The 26,767-nt window shown below is 44.3% G+C and overlaps 1 protein-coding gene across 2 annotated transcripts in view; it reads left to right on the top strand.

The window, feature by feature from the left end:
• Positions 1-22,974, top strand: part of SYNPR (synaptoporin) — a 271,672-nt gene extending 248,698 nt beyond the window's left edge. For both annotated transcript variants that reach the window (XM_084902714.1, XM_084902715.1), the window contains 2 exons: positions 15,787-15,978; positions 21,303-22,974. In XM_084902714.1, coding sequence (XP_084758840.1) covers positions 15,787-15,978; positions 21,303-21,560 — 450 coding nt within the window. In that variant the 3' untranslated portion in view covers positions 21,561-22,974. The remainder of the gene's footprint in view (positions 1-15,786; positions 15,979-21,302) is intronic.
• Positions 22,975-26,767: the final 3,793 nt, after the last annotated feature.

Here is a 26,767-nt window from a genome sequence, read left to right as displayed (position 1 = left end):
ATTGTAGGTACAAATAGCCTTTACCAGACATGGTCCCCACAGCTCCCAGTTACACTACAGCTTCAGACAGAAAGGCAGGCTTAATCCAACCTGGGGAGTGGGCCAAGCTTCGCAGATCAAATAATAAGTAAGCAGACTCTCAGTTTACTCTGAAGACACTTAACCATGGAGCCCATAGACACACAACAGAAGGTCTGGGCCTCCCATTTTCTGGGCGGGTGGGATTCTCTTCATTCAGCAGCAAGCATGCCTTGCTAGGGGGTCAGGAAGCTCTGACGCAGAAACTTGCTGAGGAGTGAAGTAAAGACTCGGTGAGGTTCTGACTTCTCCCAGCCTAGTCTTTGAAAGAAACACTGAGGCTTCGAGTTAACGTTCTTTTCCTTTTGTACTAAACTCTCTTTCAGCAGACAACAGTTGTTCATCATCTTTAGGGCAGTTACTGTGGCAATCAGTGCCCACTTCCAAAGTTTTGTTAAGAACAAATATTAGTGAGGATAAAGGTGCTATGTTTAATTTTAGGTAACATAGCTTTCTTCATTCTGTAGTCCCATCTGACACACGACTGCAGCAGAGACATCCCCAGCTGAGACTGTAACATACCTTCTTCTGAGACCAGGTTAAGAAGAGCCTCCTCGGCTCCAGTCCAGCACACCCATCACCTGGGTGTGATGGAGAGACTCCGAGCTTTGTGAGTTTGATACCAAGTGAACCTCTCCGATGAGATGCTGCTGGCATTTGAGGTACTCGGTTCCAGCCGGCTTTCTGCGAGTCCAGGAGAGAAACACCAGATGGTGATGTGTCTGAGGGTAAGGGAGCTGGAGCTAATTTTAGAACATTCCTGGCCATTTCTCTTACCCAACGCTAGGAAGGGAATTCTCAGTTGGAATGACTTTCCATGTTTCAAGAAGTAGCTGTTTGATTTCCTTAAAAGTGTGCCATCATTCTGCTTAGCAGTATGTCGGGCCAGACCACAGCACTGCATGCAGAGAGAACGTGTTACTGAATCTTCTTCCACGCATTGGAGAACACATCATCTATCAGGACAAAGGTGGGCCTTCCAAACCTGTAGCCCACTGACCCACTGACGGGCCATTTCCACATCCACTCTACCCCTGAAGGCCTCCTTTTTTAGCTTGTCAGACTGGTTGAACCTGGTTTTAAATCTCTGGTTTAAACTGTCAGATGGGCAACTACCAAAAAGGATCATGGGTGGGGAGAAGGAAGCGTAAGTTAGTGAAACAAAGACTGGGGGGACCTGGGCCTGCTGGCACTTAGAGAGACAGATGGCTGTGCAGACCACTCTCACCCTCCCTCTAAGGTAAACTGTGAACTGGAAGCTGTGAACCAGGGCGCAGCAGGTGGCTGGGTAAACACTAGCCTCCACGCTGCCTGCGTGTTTACAGTTCCATCTCAGAGACTAGAATCTAGTCTCTAGATTAGGGGTGTCGAACTCAATCAGAGAAGGGGCCAAAATCTAAAATCCAGCCTAAATCGCGGGCCGAATGGTTTACTGAACAGTCATAAACTGACAATGTCATAAACTGACAGCGGAGTGCAGTGATGACAGCGCGGTGTGGGCCACATTGCAAGGCCTGGCGGGCTGGATTTGGCCGCGGGCCTTGTGTTTGACACACGTGCTCTAGATCTCCCTTACCAAATTCAACAGGCAGTTGCTATTGAGCAGTAACCTTGTGGAAATGCGAGGCTAGCCTCTGAGGCCCAGAGAAAGGGTACGTGTTCACTAATTCACTCAGATCAGAGAGTCCTGGCTTTAAGGCTGTGAGATTCACTGTGCCACGGGCCAGAAGGCTGGAAAAGCAAATTGTTGTATAGAAGGGATGGATCCAACCTGAGAATCTGGGTTGAGGAGCAGATGGTCAAGTGTGAGAATGAAGGTTGGGCTTCTATAGTCAAAGTACACTTGGAAGCTTCTTCCAAGAGGAAAGACATCAAATAAGGGGCCAGGTGCAGAAGAGGATGGAGAGAGAGTGTGTGCGCCTGTGTGAGTGTGTGTGCATATGTGAGTGTAAGTACGTGTGTGTGTGTGTGTGTGTGTGTGTGTGTGCTTGTATGTGTGAGAGTTACTTATTCAATTGCAAGTTTTCAGTTGGAGAGGGGTATTAGTAAACCTACATTTTTAAAAGTTTATGTTGCCCTGGCCTGGTGGCTCCGTTGGTTGAGCACAGTCCCATACACCAAAAGACTGCAGGTTCAATGCCCAGTCAGGCCATATGCCTGGGTGGCTGGTTTGGTCCCCAGCCAGGGTGCATGGGGGAGAAATGTTTTTCTCTCTTTCTCTCTCACTGTCTCTCCTTTCCTTTCTCTCTCTCTCAAAATCAATGGAAACATATTCTTGGGTAAGCATTGATTTTTTTTTAATTTGTAAATAAAAGTTTTATGTTAATTAAATAATTTGCTGGTAATAGTGGTAGGGGGCTGATTAGAAGACAATTGAAATAGTCTTTTTAAAAAAAAAAAAAAGAAAGAAAAAAGCAGTAAGACTAATTATTACACAAATCTTTTATAAGCACTTTTTATAAGCCAGGCATGAAACCAAGTGCTCTGCATACATTATTTCAGTGCAGTTTACAGAAATCCTATGTATTTTTACTCCCACTTCAGATGAGTCCTGGGGTCAGTAACGTGACAGGTAGTGGCTTAGCCAGATGTGAAACCAGATCTGTCTGATCCAAGGCCTGGGCTGTAACCTCCACCTTACACTATCCCATGGCCAAGTGGGAGGGCGGGACAGGGAGTGGGGAGCTTACACAGGCTCCCAGTGGAACCTGGGAGTGTCTGTCAGCCAAGCTGGTCCCTACCAGGGAAGGAGTAGGGCTGAAGGTGGGGAGCTCTTTTCATACAAGGAGTGGAGGACACCATGTGGAGAGAGCAGCAAAGAGGGGGGATGTGGATCTGAGATGTGCATGAGGTAATGGGGGGATGAGACTGTGAGAGGAGGGAAGGGTGAAAAGAGGGGTTATGACTTCATAAAGTCCATCAAGTGTGAGGGGTAAGCAGGAAGAGACTCTCAAAGAGAACTTAACTTGGGCAGTAGTGCTGACTATCAGATCTTTCTTCTAAAAGATTAAAAAATGAACAAAGGCGAGGTTTTCCTTAACCCTTAACCGTGCCCAGCCAAAGAGATTTAGAAAGACAACGTTCAGTGGGACTTCTTCTCATGTGTATACTGTAAATGGGGACACAGAGCCCAGAGCTGAATCTTGATAACACAGAGCCCAGAGCTGAATCTTGATAACATAACCATCCAAGGGCCTGGCTGGCCTGTGCCTGAGCTTCCTGAGCTCTCCAGGCAGCTCCACCAAGCGGACGCTGAGCCGGTGGACTCTGCTGCCATCAGGGACGCTGGATTTCCAGGTTTCCAATCTGGGGCCCCATGAAATGGATCTACCAACTTCCAGCCAGGACCTGGGTGTCCCGCAGGACACCTACCTACCTCCAAATCAATGCCTAGCTCACCTGCATCAAGTCCCTCCCCCGATCCTCTCTTCCTTGAATCCAGCTGCGCTTCCGTAACCCAGACTCCTGTCACTCTGGTGCAAATGTGACCATCCTCTCCTACTTCTCTCTGCACCCTTACTGCAAGTCCAACTTCCCTGGAGCTGGATAAATACCTTTGTCATCACATCCTATAAAGGGTCTCTGGCCCTAAAACATAAAGAACCGAAGCAAATTAATTAAGCCTTCCTTTCTCTAGATTGATAACCCGCCAGGCTCTCTCCCACCTCAGAGTTCTCGTGTGGGCTCTTCCCTCTGCCTGGACGGCCCCATCCATATAGCCACATGCTGGCTCCCTGATCGTCTTCCGGTCTTTCATCAAGCCTGCCTTTTAATAAGGTTTCCCTGGCCGCCCCACCTAGGATTTTAGTACTCACTCTCCCATCACAGCAGTTCCTGTCCTTTCCCTGTGTTATTTTTTTTTTCTCATGTAACAATTAACACTATCCAAACCACTAATACTTTACTTATTTACCTTGTCCGTTGTCTATTATGATATGACTAGAGGCCTGGTGCATCAAATTTGTGCATGGGAGTGAGGGGTAAGGGTCCCCTCAGCCCAACCTGCTCCCTCTCCAACCCCCTCACAATCCTGGACCACTGGCTTCTTAATCACTCACCTGCCTGCCTGCATGGTTACCCCTAACTGCTCCCCTACCCTCTGACCTCCCTGCCAGCCTGATAGCCCCTCACTGCCTCTGTATGCCAACCAGGTCACCCCCAACTGCCCCCTTCTTCCCAGCCTGGTTGCTCCTAACTGCCCCCCCCCCCCGCCTGGTCACCTCTTACTGCCCCCCTCCCCCTGCCAGCCTGGTCACCCCTATCTGCACCAAAACCAGCCTAGTCATCCCTCATTGCCCCTCCTGCTGGCCTAATCACCCCCAATTGCCCCCCCTGCCATCCTGGTTGCTCCCAACTGCACCCCCCACCTGCTGGCTTGGTTGCCCCAAACTGCCCCCACACCAGCCTGGTCACTTGAAGTACATAAGTAACTTCAGATTCTTTATGAGGTTGGTCCCTCATATCTAGCTATAAAAAAAAAAAAAAAAAAAAAAAAAAAAGGTTATCTATCATTTTAAGGAAGAACACTAGTATTTTGCCTTAGTTTTGAATGCCAAGGGTGGGGTGGAGGACTGTTCTCTTTTTAAATTATTAAAAGTGAATTAAGAATTTTCATTTGAAAGGTCTTCTCATTCATGCTTAATATTTTAATATATGTGCTGCCAAAGTGAGCACCATTCATGCTTAAAAATAGCTATTATATGACCCAGTTGAGCAAGGAGCTTGCTAACGGCTAAGATGAAATTAGTCCTCTCATCCATTTTGTATTTAGAAACAAAGAAGTCAAGGAATATTAAAAAAACAAAGCTCTCTATTTCATTACTTTTTTTTTAATAACTAAAAATCATCAAAACCTCTGTAGAACTCACACTTTTGAGAAAGTGCCCCTTGTCTAGAGGAAAATATATTTGTATTTGGTAAAATGTAGGTGATTTAGTAAATACAACATTATTTGTGGGAAAGTGCATTTCTTTGCCAAAATGCATGGAATTAAGTGCCCTGGGGCAGCTAAAAATGTGACTCAGAAAAATACTTTAATAACTATCCCTTGCTCAGAGCAATACAACCCTAAGTCGGGCATGGCCCGTGGGGAGTTGCACGGCAGAATAGATCAGAGCCCAGTGGAAGGAAGTGCGGGTGGGAGCCAGGCACACAGTGCAACCTGAATGCCTCCGAGGCAGGGGCTCAGCTGGGCAGCTGCTGCTTGGCTTCCAAGAAGCCGAAGCATTAACCCAACGCAAATGTCAGCCTTTATTAGCATGTTGTCACGTTTAGTTACCACTCTCAGGCAGTCCTGAAAGCCAGGGGGTTGTTCTCATTCTAGATCTGCTTTGGAAACTCACTCCTGACAACGAAATCTCATTGTTAAACAGTTCTGCCCTGTGTCTCCAGTACCTGAGAATAATAAAGCCAACAGCTAATATTTATTGAGTATCTGTCATATGCCAGGCATGGAATGAGCGTTTACATGTTACATCTCACTTAATCCTCAGGACAATTTTATGAGGTAGTTATTATCCCCTGTTTACAGATGGGGGGACTAAGGTAGAGAGGGTTGAGGGATCTTGGCTAAAGTCAGACAGTGAGTCAGTGATGAAGGACCCAGAACTGTGGCGATTACCCCTGTGCTCTATCTACTGCCCTCCTAGTGACTGGAAACCGTTGCGATGGGGAAGCGGTGAGGAGGGATCTCCATGGGCTTTTCTCCCACTGTCCAGAGGACAGTGAGAAAAGCTACGTAATAAACCAGCAGGAAGACTCCCCCAGACTCCATTCCAGATTGCTTCGGATGAGCACTGTGCCTTGAGAGCCCGGCCAAGGGTGACCCTGAGAGGGGGCGGTGAAGGATTGAGAAAAGACAGACAAGAGAAGAAAGCTGGGTCTGGGTGGAACACTGTCCTCTCTGATGGAGAGCTAGCATCAGAACCACGGACTACAGACTGTGTCTTTATTTTATAGTGGATGCCACAAGGCAAAGTAAGGGCATGGACAAGGTGTTTACAATATTCTAGTGGGTTTCAATCCTACTCAATTACATGCACCTGAACTCTATCAAGCCCACATCACTCAGGCACGTGGGGTCACATGGTCGGACCATAGGTTCAAGCTTACAACTATAGCTGTTGGCTGTCATTGTGCTGGGAGGGTACTGCCCTCCAAGCTGGGACTTGCACGTGGCCACGAGAGAACTGTGCCCTCTCATCAGTCCAAGACTTGAACCTGTCCAAACACTGTGGCCGCTCCCCACAGAGCACTAGGTTGAGACCCATTATTGTGAAACCTTTGAGGAAGGTGGGCTGGGAGGTTGTCACTAAAACAAAACAAAAAAACCTCAAGGCTGGTCTAAACCAACACAACACTGTGTGCATTTGACATATTCTCATTCAGTGATATGTGTTTATTTAAAAAAAAAACGGGGGGAGGGGTAGGCAAAAAATAACACGACACACACAAGACAGATATAGAGAAAAAGGGAAGCCAACATCGCCAGCCCGCAGGTCTGCCTGCCATCCACTGGAAAGCATCGGCCCCTCAGCTCGGCCGTGGTCCTCACAGTGAGAGCAGCCCCTGCACTGAAGCATTTCCAGTGCAAAGATCCACGCTCTTCATCGCTGCCCCAAACACAAGCCCACACTGGTGTGTGCACAAAAGCAAGATGCCACTCACTGTGGGAGACTTGACTGGTTTATCAAAGGTTATTTGGAACCAGGCCAGCATGGCTCAGGGGTTGAGTGTTGACCTATGAACCAGGAGATCACAGTTTGATTCCTGGCACATGCCCAGGTTTGGGGCTGGATCCCCAATGTGGGGCATGCAGGAGACATGAGTCTCTCTCCATTTATGTTTCTTTCTCTTACTCTGTCATCCATTTATGATCATGATTCTCTCTCATTCATTTCTTTCCCTCTCCTTTCCTCTCTGAAATGAATAGAAATACATATATTTTAAAACGTTATTTGGACTCTTCATGACTTTCTCATTACACAAGGGTTTTAGAAAGCATCTTCACTTGTGTATGATTCAACCCTCAGACACCACATTTTCAAAGATTATCATTATTGCAAGGGTGCATCTCTTTTGAACTTAAGCTAGACACCATTACCTAACAGCCCCATAATTCTGGGTTCTCTCAAAATCATCAAAGTCCTTGCGACATGTTTATTTCCCAGGTGTTTTCCAGCGGAGCCCATGCTGTTTGCCCAGGCGCCTGTATAGCATGGGGCTGGATCCTGCGATATGGAGCCAGGAGGGTGCATGTGGACCTCCAGAATGAGGTGCAGCCTGCTTTGTGCTCTAAAAAAAAATAAAAAAAAAATAATAAAAAAAACATAAAAATAATTAAACTTTCTAATTGGTTTCATTTTGGAGATAGAAAAAAAATGTAAAGACATAATACGATATCATAAGCAACACTTAAGGCCATCTCTGCCAACACGTACAAGGTTATAGCAGCTTCAGCTAATTTCTGCAAATTTGTGTGAAATCCGAGTCCTCATTGTGATTAAGAACATCGTGCGTAGAGCCCTAGCTTTTGTATCAGCTAAATTCTCCCTCTCATCAACAGGATGCAATATTGGCACACAATGAGATCTCATTATAGCAGGTTTTAATATAGTTCGGGTCAAACGGTGCCTGAGCAGCAGAACCACTCACAGCCAGATCCTCACGTGCAGTGTGGCGGAGCGCATGTTATTGGACCGCTGTCTGAGGCTGTTAGTCCTAACCCGACACTCCACTCCGCAGCTTTTATTAAGCAGCCAGTTTGTGGGGGATAAGAGGGAGAGATAAAAACAGCCCGGCTAGTGTGGCCCAGTGGGTGAGCATTGATCTATGAACCAGGAGGTTATGTTTCAATGCTAGGTCAGAGCATATGCCCAGGTTGTAGGTTCGAACCCCAGTGGGGGTCGTGCAGGGGGGCAGCTGATTCTCTCTCATCCTTGATGTTTCTGTCTCTCTCTCTCTCCCTCGCCCTTCCTCTCTGAAATCAATAAGTATATTTTTCAAAAAAAAGGGAAAAGTAAGATAGAAACTGTTTCTCTGAGTTTTCTTTGCTTGTACAAGGGATGCGAGCTTTACCGGCTCAGGTGTGTTCGGTCTCACACTGGGAAGGGCATTGCGGGAGTCATGAAGACATCGGACACCATTCCAGGAAGGCGTAATCTTAGCGAGGCCTGGATGAGTGACAGCCCAGGCTCCAGATCCAAACTGCATTTGTGTCCTGCTTGGGCTACTCACTGCCTGGTGACCTGGGGTATCTCACTTAACCTCTCTGTGCCTCTATAGCCTCCCCTGTACATTGATGGTAGTAACAGCATCCACCTTCTCACTGAGAATTAAATGAAGATAACACTTAGCCCTAACCGGTTTGGCTCAGTGGATAGAACGTCAGCCTGTGGACTGAAGGGTCCCAGGTTCGATTCCAGTCAAGGGCATGTACCTTGGTTGCGGGCACATCCCCAGTAGGGGTGCAGGAGGCAGCTGATTGATGTTTCTCTCTCATCGATGTTTCTCTCTATCGTTCTCTCTTCCTCTCTGTAAAAAATAAATAAAATATATATTTAAAAAGAAAAAAGAAAAAAACTTAGCAGAGTGTGTGCTATGTAGACGTTCCTCCACAAATGTTAGAAGACAGAAAGTAACAAGAGACTAATCTAAAAACAGAACCGACCTAGGTCAGTGTCTGCAGTGCTGCGGAAAGCTCGCTGGGTGGGGCTGCACGGAGCAGAGGTGCCCATGGCTTGGGCGCGGAGGGGCGTTTTGTGGAGGGAGTTTCCTCGTGGGCTAGAACCTTGCTTCTCTAAGTTTGTCCCCGGACCAGCAGCCCTGGTGTCACTGGGAGCTTTGCAGAATCACAGACCCTCAGGCCCCCTCCTCCTCATGGGAATTTGCATCTCAACAGGAGGCCGGGCAGACAGAGGGCACGCCCTGCTCTGGGACACGCCTTGCTTCTCAAAGCCTACCACTCCTTCTCAGCACAGACGTGGGCACTGGTAACAACAGGTCACACAGGGGAGCGGGACACCGAGCTCCCAAAACTCCCACGGCAAGAACTGCGCCTGTTACGTTCCCACAGTGAGATGTTGGAAGTAGGATAGAAGTGGCAAAAGCCAGGAAAGCACGAAAACCTAAGTTACAATGCAACTAACATTTATGCCTAGCAGGGCAAGAGTCACAAATGCATATTGTATCCAGCCTGAAAATGAAAATCAAGAAAACACAGGATCACTCACTCTCCCTGAGAGGGTTTGAGCAGCAGTCCCCCGCCACCAGCTTATAAGAACATGCACCGCCTAGAAGGCAATGACCTTGTAGTTCATGGGTCCGCCCACCCATCCTCCTGTGCACACATCAAACAACACATCAGTCATGGGGGGACAATGCACCCCACACACTGCAGAGGGACAGGCACTCCCCGGGCTCCAGGCCCACCTGGCACTTTCACATGTGTGCCTTCCTCTGTGCCCTGCCCCCAGCCCAAACCTTGCCGCCAGAGACGAGAATCTTTGATGTGGAGTAAACATCATAAGAAGTGGGATAGGAACCGAAGGGAAGAACTGACAGTGAAAATGGTGTCCATCATTTATCAGGGGCCTTGTGAAAGATATTGTCGACAGATCATCCTCTTTTTTTTTTAATCTAAAATAAGCCACTACTTCTCTACTATTTCGAGGAAATAAAGGCCTACAAGGTCAAAGAAATTGTCCAGGGCCACGCAGCCAAGAAGCAGCATAACTGAGACTCAAACCAGGACTCTTTCCCTCCAACTGATAGAGGAAAGCCAACCGCTGTGGGTCCAGGAGCCACCTTTTTGAGGAATGGCATCTGATTTGTGATTCAAATGTAATATCCTCCTCACTGGCACTTCCTCTGCTGAGTGGGGCATGCAAAGGACTTTTCTGCAGTCGAGCTGGATTTTAGCTGCGGATGGCAAAGTGCAGAGTGGTTTCCTCCTTGGTATTTTAGAAGTTCTTCATTCTAACCATCTGTTGCGGGCTGACAGATGGGTTGATCCATGACAGGATAATGGGTCTTCAATTCTAGAAAGGCATAAGGAATGCTTAAAAAATAGCAGCTCTTTTCATGAACCTAACTGAGCTAACACCTCTTGCTCACTTGCAAAAAAAAAAAAAAAAAAAAAAAAAATTGTGGGAGGGAAGTGTGAAATATAATCATAATCATTCCCCTAAACAGAAGATTTCTCACTATTGCCAAAGGTCAAATCCAGTAAAATATGCCTATTCCAAAATTATGCTATTTTCAAATCCAGTCATTTAAAGGGGTACACAGGGCGAAGGGGAAAGGTATGCATAAAGAAAAATAATAGCGCTAACCAGTTTGGTTCAATGGATAGATTGTTGGCCTGCAGACTCAAGGGTCCCAGGTTTGATTCCAGCCAAGGGCATATGCCTGGATTTCTGGCTCGATCCCCCTCCCACTGCCCCCAGTAGGGGGAGTGCAGGAGGCAGCCAATCAATGATTTTCTCTCATCATTAATGTTTCTATCTATCTATCTCCCTTCCTCTCTGAAATCAATAAAAAATATATATTTTTTAAAAATAAAAATAATAAAAACAACCCCTCCAAAAAATAAATAAACATCCTTTTCTATCCCTATCTTTCAGTCACTTCGTTTTATAGGCAGCCAGTGTTAGAGTTTCTTATATCTTTGAGATAAGTTAGAAAACAGGCCAATTTTTAAAATCCAAATGCTTTTCCCTCTAAGTGACTCAGCCAACTGTGAAGTCTCTATCCTTTCTCCTCCCATTCAGGGGTCTGTATGAGAACTTGTATATGTGGCAACTATTTGGCGAGGCACAAGAACACAAGCACTTCAGACTGTCCCATCCCCAAGGAAACACTACAGACTCATGAATGAGACCAACTTGAGAACAGACTGAGACAGAGCAGTGGCTGATTCTCCCAGTCAGAACGTCTTCATGGCCTTACATGTCTTAACCCAGCCACCCAGCTCCTTTCCAATCATGCACTGCAGCCAGATGAAATATTCACACACACACACGTATGTGCACACGCGCGTGCAGACACACACACACACACACACACACACACACGCACGTGCATGTGCCTGGTCGTTGCAAAGTGTTATTGAAGCTCTACCTACAAAGAACCACTGGCTCAAAATTTAGACTGTATTAGCAAAAATTTGGCCATATGAATTTAACATCAGCATACAGATTGGAAAAAAAAAAAAAAAAGTCATTGCAGCTGAATTTATGGTCCAACATTATTCACCACAAAAAATCCAGCCAAGCCATCCATCATCTTCACCACCATCATCATCTCACTCATTAACTCAACATTTAGAATGTTCCTGTCTCCATGCTTAACGTGTTTACTTAAATTTAATTTTCACAACAATCCTTTGAGTTAGGCAGTCCTAGTTCATGTTACAAATATAAACACGGGAGCCCAGAGGACTGTAAAACCCCTGACCATTTTGCTTTCTTGCATTATTTCCAGCCACAGAAATCAATTCTTCCCTGCCCTGTCTGGGAAGTAAATGGTGGTGCAGAACAGTAAGTTAACAGGATTATGTTTTCAAAGGAGTCATTGACAGCCCTGGTTTATCTCGGCAGTTCCTCCCACTCTAAGGTTATGTAATTCTGGAGAAGGAGATGCGCATTTTTTCCAGTTTCAGGGAAGGTGATGGCAAGAGAGCATAGAGCCAGGTTCAGAAGGTGGCACCCGGGAGGTCTGCCGGCATTTTCTGAGTCAAAATTTCTCCGTGTAACCTCCTTGAAATAATTTCCTCTAATACACACTCATTTTAAAGCATAGGTTAGTGGTGGGGGCAACTTAAAAATATTTAGACAAATTAAGAAATGACTTTAGATTATCTGATATTTTAATTATCCATGACTTTACTCTTGGCCATTGTATGGAGGGAAAAGATAGTTGTGTGCTATCTCTTCCTTAAAAAGTGTGTGTGTGTTGCGAGGAGGAGGGGGTTTAATCTCATATACATCTGACTCCCAAGTTTTATGTACATAAAAGACTGTGGTGGCGGAGTTTTGTTCACATGATGAGAGAACACTGTACCTCAGGGAACCTGTGGAAAGTGAAGTTCAGACCAGGCTGCTTTCGACTCTGAGCCCCTGCCATGCCACACTTCCTCCAGACCTTCCATCTGCTCGCAGCCTTCCATCTGCAGAAACGTTCCCAAGGCCCAGGTGTTTCATGTCAGGTAGACAAAGCTGGTGGGTAGTTGCCCAGATTTTAGCATTTTCATCTAGTTGCTTCAATAGTAGCCCCCCAAATTTTTTGGAAGAGCTAACAGATACATAAAAATAAAAGAGATGGGCCAAAACCAGTTGTCTCAGTGAATAGAGCATTGGCATGTGTACTGAAAGGTCCAGGTTTAATTCCGGTCTTGGTTGCAGGCACATCCCCAGTGGGGAGTGCACAAGAGGCAGTTGATCGATGTTTCTCTCTCATCGATGTTTCTAGCTCTCTACCCCTCTCTCTTCCTCTCTGTAAAAAATCAACAAAATATATTTTATAAATAAATAAATAAATAAATAAATAAATAAATAAATAAATAATAAAAAGAGATGGATGAGATGTTCAACAGCATCTCTGAGTTTCCAGATTGTTTTGAATTGGTGTTTCAGGATTCTTAAAATATATTCCCAGAAGTGGGGTTATTATTTCAAAAGGTGGGTCCATTTTTCACTCTTTGAAGAAACTCCATGCTGTTTTCCACAGTGGCTGCTCCAGTCTGCATTCCCACCAGCAGTGCACTAGAGCTCCCTTTCCTCCAGCACTTATTGTTTGTTGATTTAGTGGTGGTAGCCATTCTGGCAAGTATAAGGTGATAGCTAAATTTGCATTTTTCTGATGATTAGTGATGTTTAGCATTTTTTCATATGTCTCTTGGCCATCTGTATGTCCTCTTTGGAGAAGTGTCTATTTAGGTCCTTTGCACATTTTTAAAAATATATTTTTTATTGATTTCAGGGAGGAAGGGAAAGAGAGATAGAAACATCAATGATGAGAGAGTACCACTGATCGAGTGCCTCTTGCACAACCCATATTGGAATGGAGCCTGCAACCTGGGCATGTGCCCTGATCAGGAATCGAACCATGACCTCCTGGTTCATAAATCAACGCTCAACTACTGAGCCATGCCAACTGGGCCTTTGCCCATTTTTAATTGGATTGTCTTCCTTTCATTGAGTTGTATAACTTCTTTATATATTTTGGAAATTAATCCCTGCTTAAGTCCTGGACAATCAATCCCATCCCTGCCACCTCTAAATCACGAGGGAAAATATCATTGGAAGCTTGGAGATGTTCCTTTAAAAGTATTCATCCTCTTATATCATAGCAATTTTGCTTGACGTGAATAAAGAAGCTTCTTTCCTCTGAACTCATATCAGATGGTTTTCTAAGTCAGACCTGTATTTGCACTCTGCTCTGCTACTTTCCATCTGTTACCTGGTGTACCTGGGCCTCAGTTTCCTCATCTTAAAAATGGCACTAAAATGTTGTTTAGCATGACACCTTTTTGGATAATTTCATATAAAATTTCTCAAAAGCACTCAAAACATTACAGCTATTATTGTCCCCCACTTAGCACAGTCCCAAGCATTCTGTAGATAATGCAGAGGTTTGTTAAAAGAGTGAATGAATGAATATTTCCATTCAGAAGTCTTTACCAATCAGCAAATCTCTTTAAATATTGGGTCGGCAAGTAAGTAATTGCGGATTTTTTAAAGAAAATCAAAGACAATTTTTTCATGGAACTAAATAACTTTATTCTGTAATGTATTGCCCATTTTGATCAATGACCTTTTGCCATCTTTCAGGCAGCATCATAATCCCACGTTCAAAAAACTTCTGGTTTTTATTAGCAAAAAACTGAATCAGGTACGATTTGACATCATCATCATTATTGAAATTTTTACCATTCAAGGAGTTTTGTAAAGATCGAAACAAAAAGTAATCAGATGGTGCAAGGTCAGGACTATATGGTGGATGTGGCAAAACATCCCAACCAAGCTCCATTAATTTTTGCCGAGTGACCAAAGATGTGTGTGGCCTTGCATTGTCATGATGGAATACAACACCTTTTCGATTTGTCAATTCGGGCCGCTTTTCTTCAACTGCATTGTTTAATTTCGTTAGTTGTTCAATGTAGACATCAGAATTGATCGTTCAGTTGGGTGGTAAGAGTTCAAAGTAGACAATTCCTTTGTAATCCCACCAAACTGATAACAAAACCTTCTTTTGATGAATATCAGCTTTTGATGTTGTTTGAGTTGGTTCACCTGGCCTGCTCCACGATCTTTTCCACTTCATATTGTTGTAAACAACCAATTTTTCATCGCCAGTTATCAGTCGTTTTAAAAATGGATCATTTTCATTACGTTTCGTTAGCAAATTGCAGCTGCTAATGCGTTGCGTTAACTGTGATTCTTTCAGTTCGTGAGGAACCCATGTATCAAGTTTTTGAACATAGCTAAGTTGTTTTAAGTGATTTTCAATGCATGTATGTGATACATGAAGCTTCTCTGCAATCTCACGTGTTGTACTGTGACAGTCTGAATAGATTATTGCTTTGATTAGGGCGTCATCAACTTCAACTGGACGACCAGAGCGTTTTTCATCTTTGAGTGAAAAATCACCAGAACGAAATTTGGCAAACCAATTTTGACACTGCCGTTCTTTTAAGGCTTCGTCACCATAAACAGCACATAACTTTTTATGAGCTTGCGATGCGTTTTCCCTTTGCGGAAATAAAAAAGCAAAATATGACGAAAATGTTCCTTTTGATTTTCCATTTTTCAACGAACACCAAACGAAAACCACAAAACAGATCAAAAAACTTTTTTTACTGATTAACAGCTGAATAGCCAACTATCAAATAACAAAATGTGTTTTACATTTGTACTACGTCTGCAAACTAAAAATTCAACTGAAGCCATATATGTGTGAAACCCGCAATTACTTAGCTGCCGACCCAATATTTGAAATCACCATAGCATGGTAGATAAGAACATGGGCTCCAGAGTTGCGTTGCCTGGGTTTGAGTTCTCACACCATCACTATCGTCCATGTGGATCTCAGACAAGCTGTTCAGCCCTTCTGTGGGAATTTGCCATGTGCAAATGGGATCATGATTGCAACCTTCATACAGGGGTCTTGTGGGAGCAATTAGATGAGGGTTATTTGTACTTAACATTATTTCGGGGATATAGTAAGCATTTAAGAAAAATATTACTATTATTACTTACTAGAGGCCCAGTGCATGAAATTTATCAGAGGGTACGGTCCCTAGGCCTGGCCTGAGATCAGGGCCATCTTTCCAGGCTGCCCAAAGCCAGCCCGCCCGCTGCTGCCACCCACCCCCAGGTCCTGGTTCACCATTGGGTGATTGGAGCCTGCCAGCTGGGGAAAGGGACCGAGAGGTGGTCAGTGCACCTCATAGTGACTGGTCGAGCAGTTGTTCTGGTTGCTCCACCGTTAGAGTCATATTACCCTTTTATTATATAGGATTTTATAGAAATGTAAGTGTAATATCACAAAACTTTGTTGTTGTTTTCCAACTTTTCCTTTGTTTCATTGCTATTGTTGTTATGAATGGAATTTTCCAAAAGACAAACCAAACTGTTATATAAACTTAAATGATTTGTTTCTAAAAATCACATTTCTTTCACCGTGTTATCTTTCTGTTTATTTTTATAGGACTTCATCGTCACTATAGTCTTTTCGTTCTTATGGTTGGTGGGTTCATCAGCGTGGGCGAAAGGACTGTCTGATGTGAAGGTCGCAACAGATCCCAAAGAAGTGTTGTTACTGATGTCAGCTTGCAAACAGCCATCCAACAAGTGCATGGCCGTCCACAGCCCCGTGATGTCCAGCTTAAACACGTCTGTGGTATGTTTCCACCTGTGCTTTACCTCCCAATTCTTTGTTTGTCTGTCAAGCGAATAAAACATCTCAGAAGTTATCTTGGAAATGTCTGCCTCCAAAACGAGGCCAATCTGACAGGTGATATTTCACTCCCTTGTGTGAGCTGACCCTTTGGTCCTGAAGTTACTATTGTCAGAATCCATGGACTTCAATGCTGCCAATTACAAAGTTCGTAATAAGAGCTCAGCAGGAATTGGCAGCTGCTGCTTGGATGACAGTCAAGTCAAAAATCTAAGCCTGAAGCAGATATAAAATCTGAACATTTAAGGCTGAAGCCTGCCAGAAGTTACAAACGAATATTTGATAGCATAAAGGTTACCTGTGAAGAAAAACATTGTTCAAGCCACACAGAGCTAGAATACATCCAATTGATTGTCTAAAGAAAAATACCCAGACTTTGTAGGCAACAGAAAGCACTCACAAATGTTACGGTCACTTTTTATCTTTTCTATGCTCCCAGTTTATTTGCTTGATAACTTCAGAAAAGCTGAGCTATGTGAATTAAACAAAGTCAAATATTATTATCAAGTGGATAAATCTTTCATGAAGACAGAAAGCCTGATAGGCAGCAGGTTGCTCGACTGGATCCTTCCTCTAAGAGCTTGTGTTATTGTAAAGAGAGAAACTATGTCTGAGAAGGACAGAAGCTATAATGGCAACAACGAAAATAGTAGTTATTGAAAAATAAAGGACTCAGCAGTGCTTGCTGAAGAAACAACATTTTTTAGCAGCCCCCGAAAATAATTCTCTGCTTCAAGGTTAATTTATGCTCCTGCAGCTCTCTGAAATTTTATCTGAGAAGGTATATAAGAAGGGAGGAGGGTTGCTCATCAGCTCCTGATGGTTTGGCTGTGAATCTTGCCTGGGTAAAATACTGAATGTGGGAGCAGACTATGTATTAGTGTCTCACAGTCATTTTTAAATGTTTTTATTGATAATTTTTTTTATTGGCTGCCTCCCACATGCCCTCTTCCCTGGATCCAATTCGATACCTGAATATGTGTTCTGATCAGGAATCCTAAAGTTACTATTGTCAGAACCCATAGACTTCAATGCTGCCAATTACGAAGTTCTTAATAAGAGCTCAGTGGCTCTGTTATAGTTATAGATCCTGTTAGAGTTACAGATTCATATCAGTTAAGGCCTTCCGGTTCCTAGTGACAGAAAACTCCATTCACAATGGTTACTGCAAACAATCCTCATCTCCCTACAGCAGTGGTTCTCAACCTTTCTAATGCCGCGGCCCCTTTAATACAGCTCCTCATGTTGTGGTGACCCCCAATCATAAAATTATTTTCATTGCTATTTCATAACTGTAATTTTGCTGCTGTTGTGAATCGTAATGCGAATATCTGTTTTCCGATGGTCTTAGGCGACCCTGCTAGCGGTTCACAGGTTGAGAACCGCTGCTATAGAGCCTAAGACCATCATAAAACAAAGATATTGACATTACGATCCATAATAGTAGCAAAATTACAGTTATGAAGTAGCAACAAAAATAACTTTATGGCTGAGGGTCACCACAACATGAGGAGCTGTATTAAAGGGTCTCGGCATTAGAAAAGTTGGGAACCATGCCCTACAGTTTGTTCTTTGCACCTTCACTTCTAGCACCAACATCTGTATGCATTAGAATGTTAGGGTTGCAAGGAACAGAAACTGTCTGTGACTTACTTCCTCAGGAAAATTAATAGCGCAGAAAACTGATGCGACCTGAAGAAAGAGGCTTTCAACAAAGCAAGGTCCAGGACAGGATGAAGGCTCCAGGTGTCGGGGATCGAAGAAAGGTCCCATCAGGTTGCTGTTGATGGCAAGGTGCAGAGCTCTGCTCAGAATGCAGAGTCCCGGGAAAGACTCCTCAATGGCAATCAGATTTCTATTCCCAAAAGCAGGACAGCGTTAGTCTGGAAAACACAGCCATTTTTTCCTCTTGCAATCTTATTCAGCTCCAAATCATATTGAGCTAGCTTTACCCCCCAAATGAAAATAATTTTTTAAAAAAATACCAAAAATGTCTCTTCCAAAGGCAGGAGCCAGGGCCAGGACCCTGGAAAGCTGGCAGGAAATGGGACGGTTCCCATCCTCCCTCCCCCATCTCTGATGCTGTCTGCATGGCTGCCACAAGATTCCCTGTGATCAGATGGGATTGTTTCTCTTTTTTTCTGCTCACACAAGAGAAGATTGCCACTGTACAATTTCTGTGTTTTAGATTACTTTTTACAGAAATGTCTCGGACTGAGAAAAAAACACTCAGGCCTAATCCCAGATTTCTGGTAGAATTTCATTAACTCATCTTCAGCCACAATAACTATATTCTGTAGCTGGGTAACATTTACTTTCTTCAGAGCACTTCGGCATCTATAATGTCTCCATAACGCTGACCAGTAGGCGAACCATCCAGCTATTCCAGGTGCAGGGAGCTGAGGCGAAGCGCTTGGCCTAAGTTTCTCAGGCAGTGACAGCAATGCCAGCCTAGAGCCAAGTTCTCCTAATGCTGTCGCCACTGACGTGGTGGCGAAGGGCTGGGTTTTGCAGTGAATCTGCAGGCATTTGAATTCTGGCTCCACTGCTCAATAACTGACTGCTCTTAGGCACATTTAGCAAGCTTCCTCAACTCAGTTACATAGTCTACAAAAATCTATAGTTTTCCATTATCCATAAAATGGGTTATTATAAGTGATACCTCACAAGACTGTTGAAAGGATTTGATGCAATAACATCTAAGTACTTAGCATCGTGCCCAGCACGTGGCTCAGTAAGTTTCCAAGGAAAGCTGCTACAAAAAGTGCATTTATTTCCTTAAATCCCGAATAGCGTTAGAGCCGCGCAAGGGAAAGAAAAGAGTGTTTTTTACTCTCTCAACTTTCCTTGCCAGGTTCACTGCCTTTCTGTCCACAATTTCCACTCTGTGTCAGCCTGCCTCACTGTAGGCGATCTTGACACATTTCATTTCATCCATATTTCATCATCCCTTCTCTCTCATGGTACCTGGTGTCTGCCTCTTGTCCTCCCGTCTGAGCTTGGATCAAAATTCTCACTCCAGATTCAGTTGCAAGAAAATATTCAAGGACCTGTGTGTCCATAAATGGCCAGGCTCAAGGCCTGCTATGTCTGTGATAGAAATAGAGTAAGACATCGCTGTTCCTTAGAAATGGGCACATTGATTACATTCTTAATTTAAGGTGCATTTCCCTGATTTCCAGGTTCTGCTTGAGCATTCCTGTTTTAGCGACCACATAGCATCAGGGGAAAGAGAGAGACTAAGAACTAGAAAACAGTTAAAGGTGCAGCCCCCTGCAGAGCCATCCCTCCATATCTGAAAAGATTTCTTGGTAATTTTTTCTACTCATCTATAATGTTGACATATAAATACAGAAGTGCAATTTAACTAAAATTTCCCTTTTGATAGAAAATGCCCCAGTGTACACATAGTTAAAAAGTCCTATATGTAAATTAAATTAGAGTCATGTCAGTGATTACCCAATTCATTTTGATGATGCAGCTATTACACTAATATAAGTGCCTTATTTATATTTTGTATCTCCCTCAGCAAGGAGCACAGCATGAAGTAATATTAAATAAATGTCAGTCAATGTCAAAGGAAAGGAAGAGGATGGGATAGGAGAGATGGACCGAGGAAGGGAGGGAGGGAGGTCTGGACAAACCAGTCTTCAATTAGGCCAATTAGGGGCCTAGAAACTCAGTGTGGGCCCTTGCTGTCAAAGCCTCGTGTCTGTTTATGCTGCCGCAGAAGAGTCAACTGAAAACGATGCATGGAAATATAGCTTAGCAATCGGTCAGCATTTACTAATGTGCCAGACTCTGTCTAGCTGCTCTTTGCATAACCTCCCCACAAGGAAGGAATAATTGTTTGCATTTCATACGATGAGCTTTGGAGGCTAACTGCCTAGTCTGAGGTCAGAGAGCCCAGGCCCCTCTGATTCCAAAGCCTGCGGGCGCCTGCAAGGCTGGTAATCAGTTGGTCTGCCTGATTTACCTGCCGCTAAAAGATGGAAATACTTTGGTAAGTAGGTCCGGCTCCAAGCCCCCGAGACCACTCATCTTGACCGTACTAGCTCCCCACTGGCAGCCCAAGTGCATTCTGGACCACCCATTCAGCAACCAAGGGAGTAATGTGGACCCAGCACAACTTGCAACACCCTCCTCCAGGGTTACCGCTCAAGTGTATTTTGGCTGGAGTGGTTACTAAATGCACTTTAATGTCACAGTTTTGTATGCTACTATTATTGCTACTGGGCTCCAATGGGGCCATTAAACTGACTGCCTGTGGTTAATGCCCAGGGCAGCCAGTCTGCCTTGGGAAAGGCTACAGAACCACGGTGTTGTCTGGGCCCCAAGCAGCTGTAAGCACTTCTGCTCCCGTCCAACCCTTAACACCTGATCTCGGCCCGGAGGACACACCTGGAGAAAAAGAGGAATTTGCACAGCAAAGCCTTACACCCAGTGTTTGAGGAAACATCCCTGCCTCTGGAACCTGCCTTTTGTTCCTACTCCTTTTTCAGTGACCCCGTACCGCTGTCTCTCCCATACTTCTTCTTAAATGGACTCATTTCCTTTACATCATTACAACAAACGGGAAAGGAGTCCCTCTAGCCACAAAAGGAAGGTTAAATTAATGGACCATCATTAAAATGAAAATATTCCTGTGTTCCTTACATACCAGGAGGAATGCCCATTTGGGGAGATGGAAGGGAAAGACTCAGTCTATGGAGTCAGGCAGAACAGGGCTATAAATCTGAGATCTCACATTTACCAAGTTATGTGACCTTGAACAAGATTCTTAGCCTTGCTTAACCTCAGTTTTTACATCGTTAATATGGGTATAATAAGGGCACCTCCCACTTAGACTAGCTGATTGATACACATAAACTCATTACACAGTGCCTAACATGTAGTAAGCACTCAACAACAGTCAGGTGGCCTCAACATAGAGGGGAAAAGTGATCTTTCATATTGTGAAATTTAGGGTTTTGTTTTTTTTTGGGGGGGCGGGTGTTGGTGTTTTGTTGTGTGTTTTTTTATTTTTTATTTTTTTTGGGGGGGTGTTCTGTGCATCTTATTATTAATTCACTAGAGGCCTGATGCATGAAATTCATGCAAGAGCAGGCCTTCCTTTGCCCAGCTGTCGGCATTGGTCTCCCTATGGCACCAAGGACCTAGGCTTCCCTTGTAGTCTTGGATTCGTCCTGACGGTTGTCTGGAAGGACGTCTGATCTAATTAGTATATTACCCTTTTATTATTATAGATTTCTTTTGTTCTCCTTTAGGTCTTTGGATTCTTGAACTTCATCCTCTGGGCTGGAAACATCTGGTTTGTTTTCAAGGAGACCGGCTGGCATTCCTCAGGACAGAGGTATCTTCCGGACCCGATGGAGAAGCACTCGAGCAGCTATAACCAAGGCAGGTACCACCAAGACAGCTATGGGTCCGGAGGCGGGTACAGCCAGCAGGAGAGTCTGGGGCCAGCCTCTGATGAGTTTGGCCAGCAGTCTGGTGGCCCCGCCTCCTTTACCAATCCAATTTAACAGGGTAGTATTTGCATTTCTCTGGAGATAGCCTCACCATCTTCCAGTGGCAGGAGAGTTTTTTAAGCATTTCAATCATTTATTAGTGCAGAGAGTGTTGAATGTAAATCAGAGATCTGTAATCCTCATTAAGGCAGAAAGGCTATGTCATGCTAAACGGTACTCAGAGACAAGATGGCAGGAGGAGACATGTCATCCATCAAAGATGGCTAATTGGATATTGTACCTTCTTATATACACAGATACATGGTCGTTTTGTATGTGTGTGTTGAGATAGTAGAAATGTTGTAGTTTAAAGTCTCTAGTATGCAATATGCATAAAGTAAATTAAATAGCACCGAGTTTTCCTAAGCATTTTGCTGTGAAAGTTATTTTAATGATTTCTATAAGACAATTTCATGTATCACAATGTGCATGTATTATTATTTTGTGGTCTAGGCCCTATAGGATTAAGTCTCAAGTATCTGTTTCAGACAGTTACTCTGTTGTTGTTTTTTTACTTGATAAATCAACACTCACATGATTTAGTGCATGAATAGGCATTTTTCTCACAAAATTAACATTTCAATGGTATTTATGAAAATTTTCCAGTTTGCACCATGAATTTGTTAAATGGATGTTTAAAAAAATATATTCATACTTTGTATACTTGTAAATTCGTCTCTCAGGCTTCTGCAATTCTGAATGCATTGTAACTAAAGTTCTGGGTTCTTTTATCCCTCTTCGTAGATATATTATATGGTGATTGCCCAATATTTATTCTATTTACTTAGCTAAATATTTACATTCTTGTAACTTTCTATGTTTTTTTGTGGATATTATCCTATTGATGAAGAACAAAAGGCCCACGAACTTTTTGTGTTTATAAAGTGCTGTTTTCTTAGAATAGTAGAGATATAGATATTAGACACCATAGTCAAGAAGCTATTGTGTTAACATATTAAAGAAGATATTCTGCAGGACCTAAACTACCAACTAAACTTTTAAAACCTATTTATTTATAAAGTTAATATGTTCATCAACTCAACTACTAAAAATTCTCAAGCCTCAACTCAATTTACTAATTCTAATTTGAACGTTACCTATAAATTAGAAATTACTTCCAAAAGCCACTCTATATCCCAAAGAGGGTTCTCATGAAAGATCCCCCAGAATAAATACATTATCAAGAAAATGCCAATCTTTGCTTCTTTGTTTTATCTCAATTGAAACATGAGGGCCCAACAGTGAGGGAAAGCTGTATTTCTAAACAAAAGTTGGTATCAGTGTATAAACTCATTGTGTGATCTGTGATATTGGAAACATGTAAACGCAAAACAATGTTAGATGATATCTGTAACCAATTCCTGTATCATGTTGGATAAATCTGTATTGTGATATCTATGTGACCTTAATAAAGTTATTGCATACAATGCTGGCTGGATAATGGGGAATCTCAACAGTAAAATCTGGCTTAGCTTTAACAATGGAAGAACAAAGGGTAAATGCACAGTGTTTCCAATCTCTTACCTGTCTTTGTTCCATGAGCACAGGAGTATTCAATCCACTATTCTGGAACCTTCCATATACCCACCGCTATGCAAGACTCTGGGGTTAGGAGAGTAAGCAGAAGCAGAAATGTACCCTACTTTGAGAAACTTCCACTCTATTCAAAGAGACAGACATTAAAACCATCATTCTCCAACTATGCTACGTGCAACAAAGAGAGGCGAGGATTCCCAGAGAACGTTCATCAGAGGGGCCTGAGCTAGTTAGGGAGACATCAGGGAGCTTCAGGCACGAAGATGCAGAGTTTCACAAGGACCAGGTGGGGAAATGGCCCAGGCAGAGAGCAGCCTTGCTAAGCTCTCGGATGGCAGGATGGACATGGACAGTTGCCTGAGGGCAATGAATGAGGGTCTTTGTGAGAAGGTGGGTGTGTGAGGGAAGCCCTGTGTAGGGGCTGTGATCCAGAACTCTAAGGGAGAACATTGAAGGGTTTTAAGCAGAGGAGGGACGCCATGCAGTCTGGAAAGATCTCAGTGGCTGCTGGGAAGAGAGTGGAGTGGAGGAGGGCAAAATAAAGGACACCCTGGAAAAGGACACAAGCCTTGACTCCTAACAGCTCTTGGGCTGCGGGCTGGGAGGGGGAACTGGTCCGAGTTCCGCCCCATCCACCTCTCATTTCCTGGGGCGGTGTCTTGGCTCGACTGCTTCCTGCAGCACCTCCCAAGAGCACAGTGGCCTCTGCTTCTTACACTGTCATGAGTGCTCTCTCCAAAAGTAGGAAACACCCCCCTCCAGCCAGCATTCTTCTTAGCATCCTTGAGCACATCTATATCAGGCTCTTGTACATGGACAGCACTCCCTGCCACGGTGGAGATAGGATGCTTTCCCACAGCCCGCTGCAGGCTCACGTGCTGCTGTAATCCAACGCGGATTTCACTAAACTGACTTTGTTCCTTATGGTTTCAAGAAAAGAGCAAGCAGATCTGGCCTTTTAAGCAGGGGGGCTGGTCTGTGTCCAGCAGGCCTGATTTGGAATCGCAGCTTCCCTCCTCACTCGCTGCACTTCAGGTGTGACTCCGCCTTCCTGAGCCTGTGTCCTGGGGAGGAGGTAAAGTGCACAGTAGGAAGGGTGCGCTCGGCGATTGGGCCAGTGAGGCTGGAGTCCCTGTGCTGCCCTTTACCGGACTCTCCTTTTTCTCCTTAAGGCCTTCACCAAAGCCCTGGGACTTTTCAGAAGCCACGGCCTGGAAGCCAGCACAGACTGGAAACATAGGCGAGTTGGCACCCTGGGAGGGAGTATCCTCGGTCACTGGGGGATGTGGGCTTTGGCAAGATGCTTAACTTCTCAGTCCATGCCACATGTCTATAATTGAGACAGCGGTGCCTGGTAGGATTGATAACAGGATGAAAAGAAAAGCCACGTTAAGGCATGAGAACAGCTTCTGGCACACAGTAGGCAGTTTGGTTCCCCTGAAAGTAGGGGAAGATGATCCCAGGAGGCAGGAGTGAGGGAGGGGAGAGCGAGACAGGCAAGGAGGGAAAACTGATAAAAGGTTGCATCAGGAGTGTTGCTGTCTAAGGCCGTAGGGCAAGCATGTCAAACTCGTGGCCCGTGTGCCACATGCCTCGTTTATTTGGCCCATGTTAGCCTTTAAGTTTGACATGCTTGCTGTAAGGGCTCAGTCCCGTCAGGACCAGAGTACATTCAGAATAGCTCCAGTAACAGGGGCAGGAGCTGAAGCATTTATCTACCAACCCCCAGCCCATGTTGACTGAGATTTGCCCACAGGGGTGGTAACTCACCCACAATTGTAGGCTGCACCTGCCCATAGACTGAGCAGCTCCTGTGATTTCAGAGAAACCAGCCTTGAGCCCTAACAGCTATCAGGCAGTGGGCTGGGGTGAGGTGCATGAGTGCTGTCACTGCCCACTCCTCCCCCATTTCCAGGAACAGTGGCCTGAGGAAGGAAAAGGGGTGTCCTGGAAGGTCCATGCATGAAGGGGTCACTGTTGATATGAGCAGGAACTATACTTAGCTGTAAAATCAGATTCTGGCTGAAGGGAAGGAGCGAGGGCATCAAAATCACGGTAGCGATCAACAAGCATGCCTATGATCACTTCATCTGTACAATGGAGATGCAGAAAATCCCACATCATAGGGTCCGACAAAAACTGACCTGGGCACGTGTGGGAACGTTGGTGAACTTTATAGCCCTCTACACGTGCTAGTTGGCTGTTGAATGTTGAGGTACAAGCCTGAATTTTTATAAATCAGACTTCTAGATGAACAATAGCTCCGACATCTTGGGCCTTATCCTCAAGTTTGAAAGGCTCACATCATAGACAAGTAAGCAGAACAAGTATGTAAGGATACATTTCTATTACTGCTATGAAGAAAAGAAACGAGGCACAATTGTGGGGCAGAACAGAATAGGGTGGTCAACAAAAGCACCTCTGAGGCCTGCAGAAGGAGGAGTCAGTCGTGGGAGGTTTCAGGCAGAGAGAAGAGCACATCCAAGCACATTGGGAGACCACCAAGTACCTTTAAAGGACTAACAAGAGCAAAACTAGGGGGAGAAGGGCTGAGACACGCCACAGAAAGGAAGAGTCAGGAGAACTCTTTGGAAGAACCAGGTCATGAAGGGCCTTGTAGGACATAAGGAACAAGTTTTATTTGAAGTAAAGTGGGAATACACTAGGCAAATAAAAGGGACAATGACATGATTTAATTTTCAGTTTGAAAAGATCTCTCTATCGATGTCCTGGCTCAGACATAATTTACTTATATCAGATGTCAACACAGGGGGTAGTTGAGTGAGGGGTTCAAGACACTCTATGTACTACATTTACAATGTCCTGTAAATGGGGGTGCTGAGAATGGATTAATGTACCCATCAGTTCATTCAACAGCCACATATTGAGTACCTACTCTGTGCCATGCTCTGTTCTAGGCTGCTGGGGATATAGATTTGAAGAAGGTAGACATGAGCCCTGTGCTTGTGAAGAGGACATGTAAAGATAGCAAAGATACAAGATACATCAGAATAGTGGTAAATGCTAAGATATAAAATAAGCAGGAAGACATGAAGGAAAGCCATGGTACTGGAGAAGGATGGCTGCAGAAGCCCCTGAAAGGACATGGCAGCCTGAGTTAGGATGGAGGCTCCATCAGCTTAGGCTGGTTTTTAGGGTTTAAATATTGGTGCAGGGACACCTTTGATCCTGGCACAAGAATACGTCTTCACTTATATGTAGCACTTGTAGTTTGGTGTTCAAAGGTCATACATAACACCTATGATTTCATAAGATCCACTCAACAACCCAATAAAAGGTGGATATCATTGTCCTTCTTTGAAACTGAGTTCCCCCAAAGTAGACTCTAAGAATTCAAGTACATGTAGGTGGTTGGGATGTAAATGAAGGAAGGGAAACAAGTTTAAAGCTGTGGGCACCTGGGACTCAGATTCCTGGAGAACAGGAGCAGAACACCTCTCCCTGTGAGCTCCAACAAGGGCTGTGACGAGCTGTCAGAGCCATGGCATACTCAGCCCCAGGGCGCCTTATGTGCCGCCAGCTCAGCCAGGTTCAATAACCCTGAGAAGGGGTGGTGAAGGATTGAGAAAAGACAGACAAGAGAAGAAAGCTGGGTCTGGGTGGGATGCTGCTCCCAAATGGAGAGCCAGCACATGGACTGCAAGCCATGTCTTTATTTTATAGCA

The sequence above is a fragment of the Pipistrellus hanaki genome (genome assembly GCF_964339955.1).
Source record: "Pipistrellus hanaki genome assembly, chromosome: 13".
Classification (NCBI taxonomy): Eukaryota; Metazoa; Chordata; class Mammalia; order Chiroptera; family Vespertilionidae; genus Pipistrellus; species Pipistrellus hanaki.
Note: the sequence above shows the minus strand (reverse complement) of the source record. Positions and strands in the feature narration are given on the sequence as shown.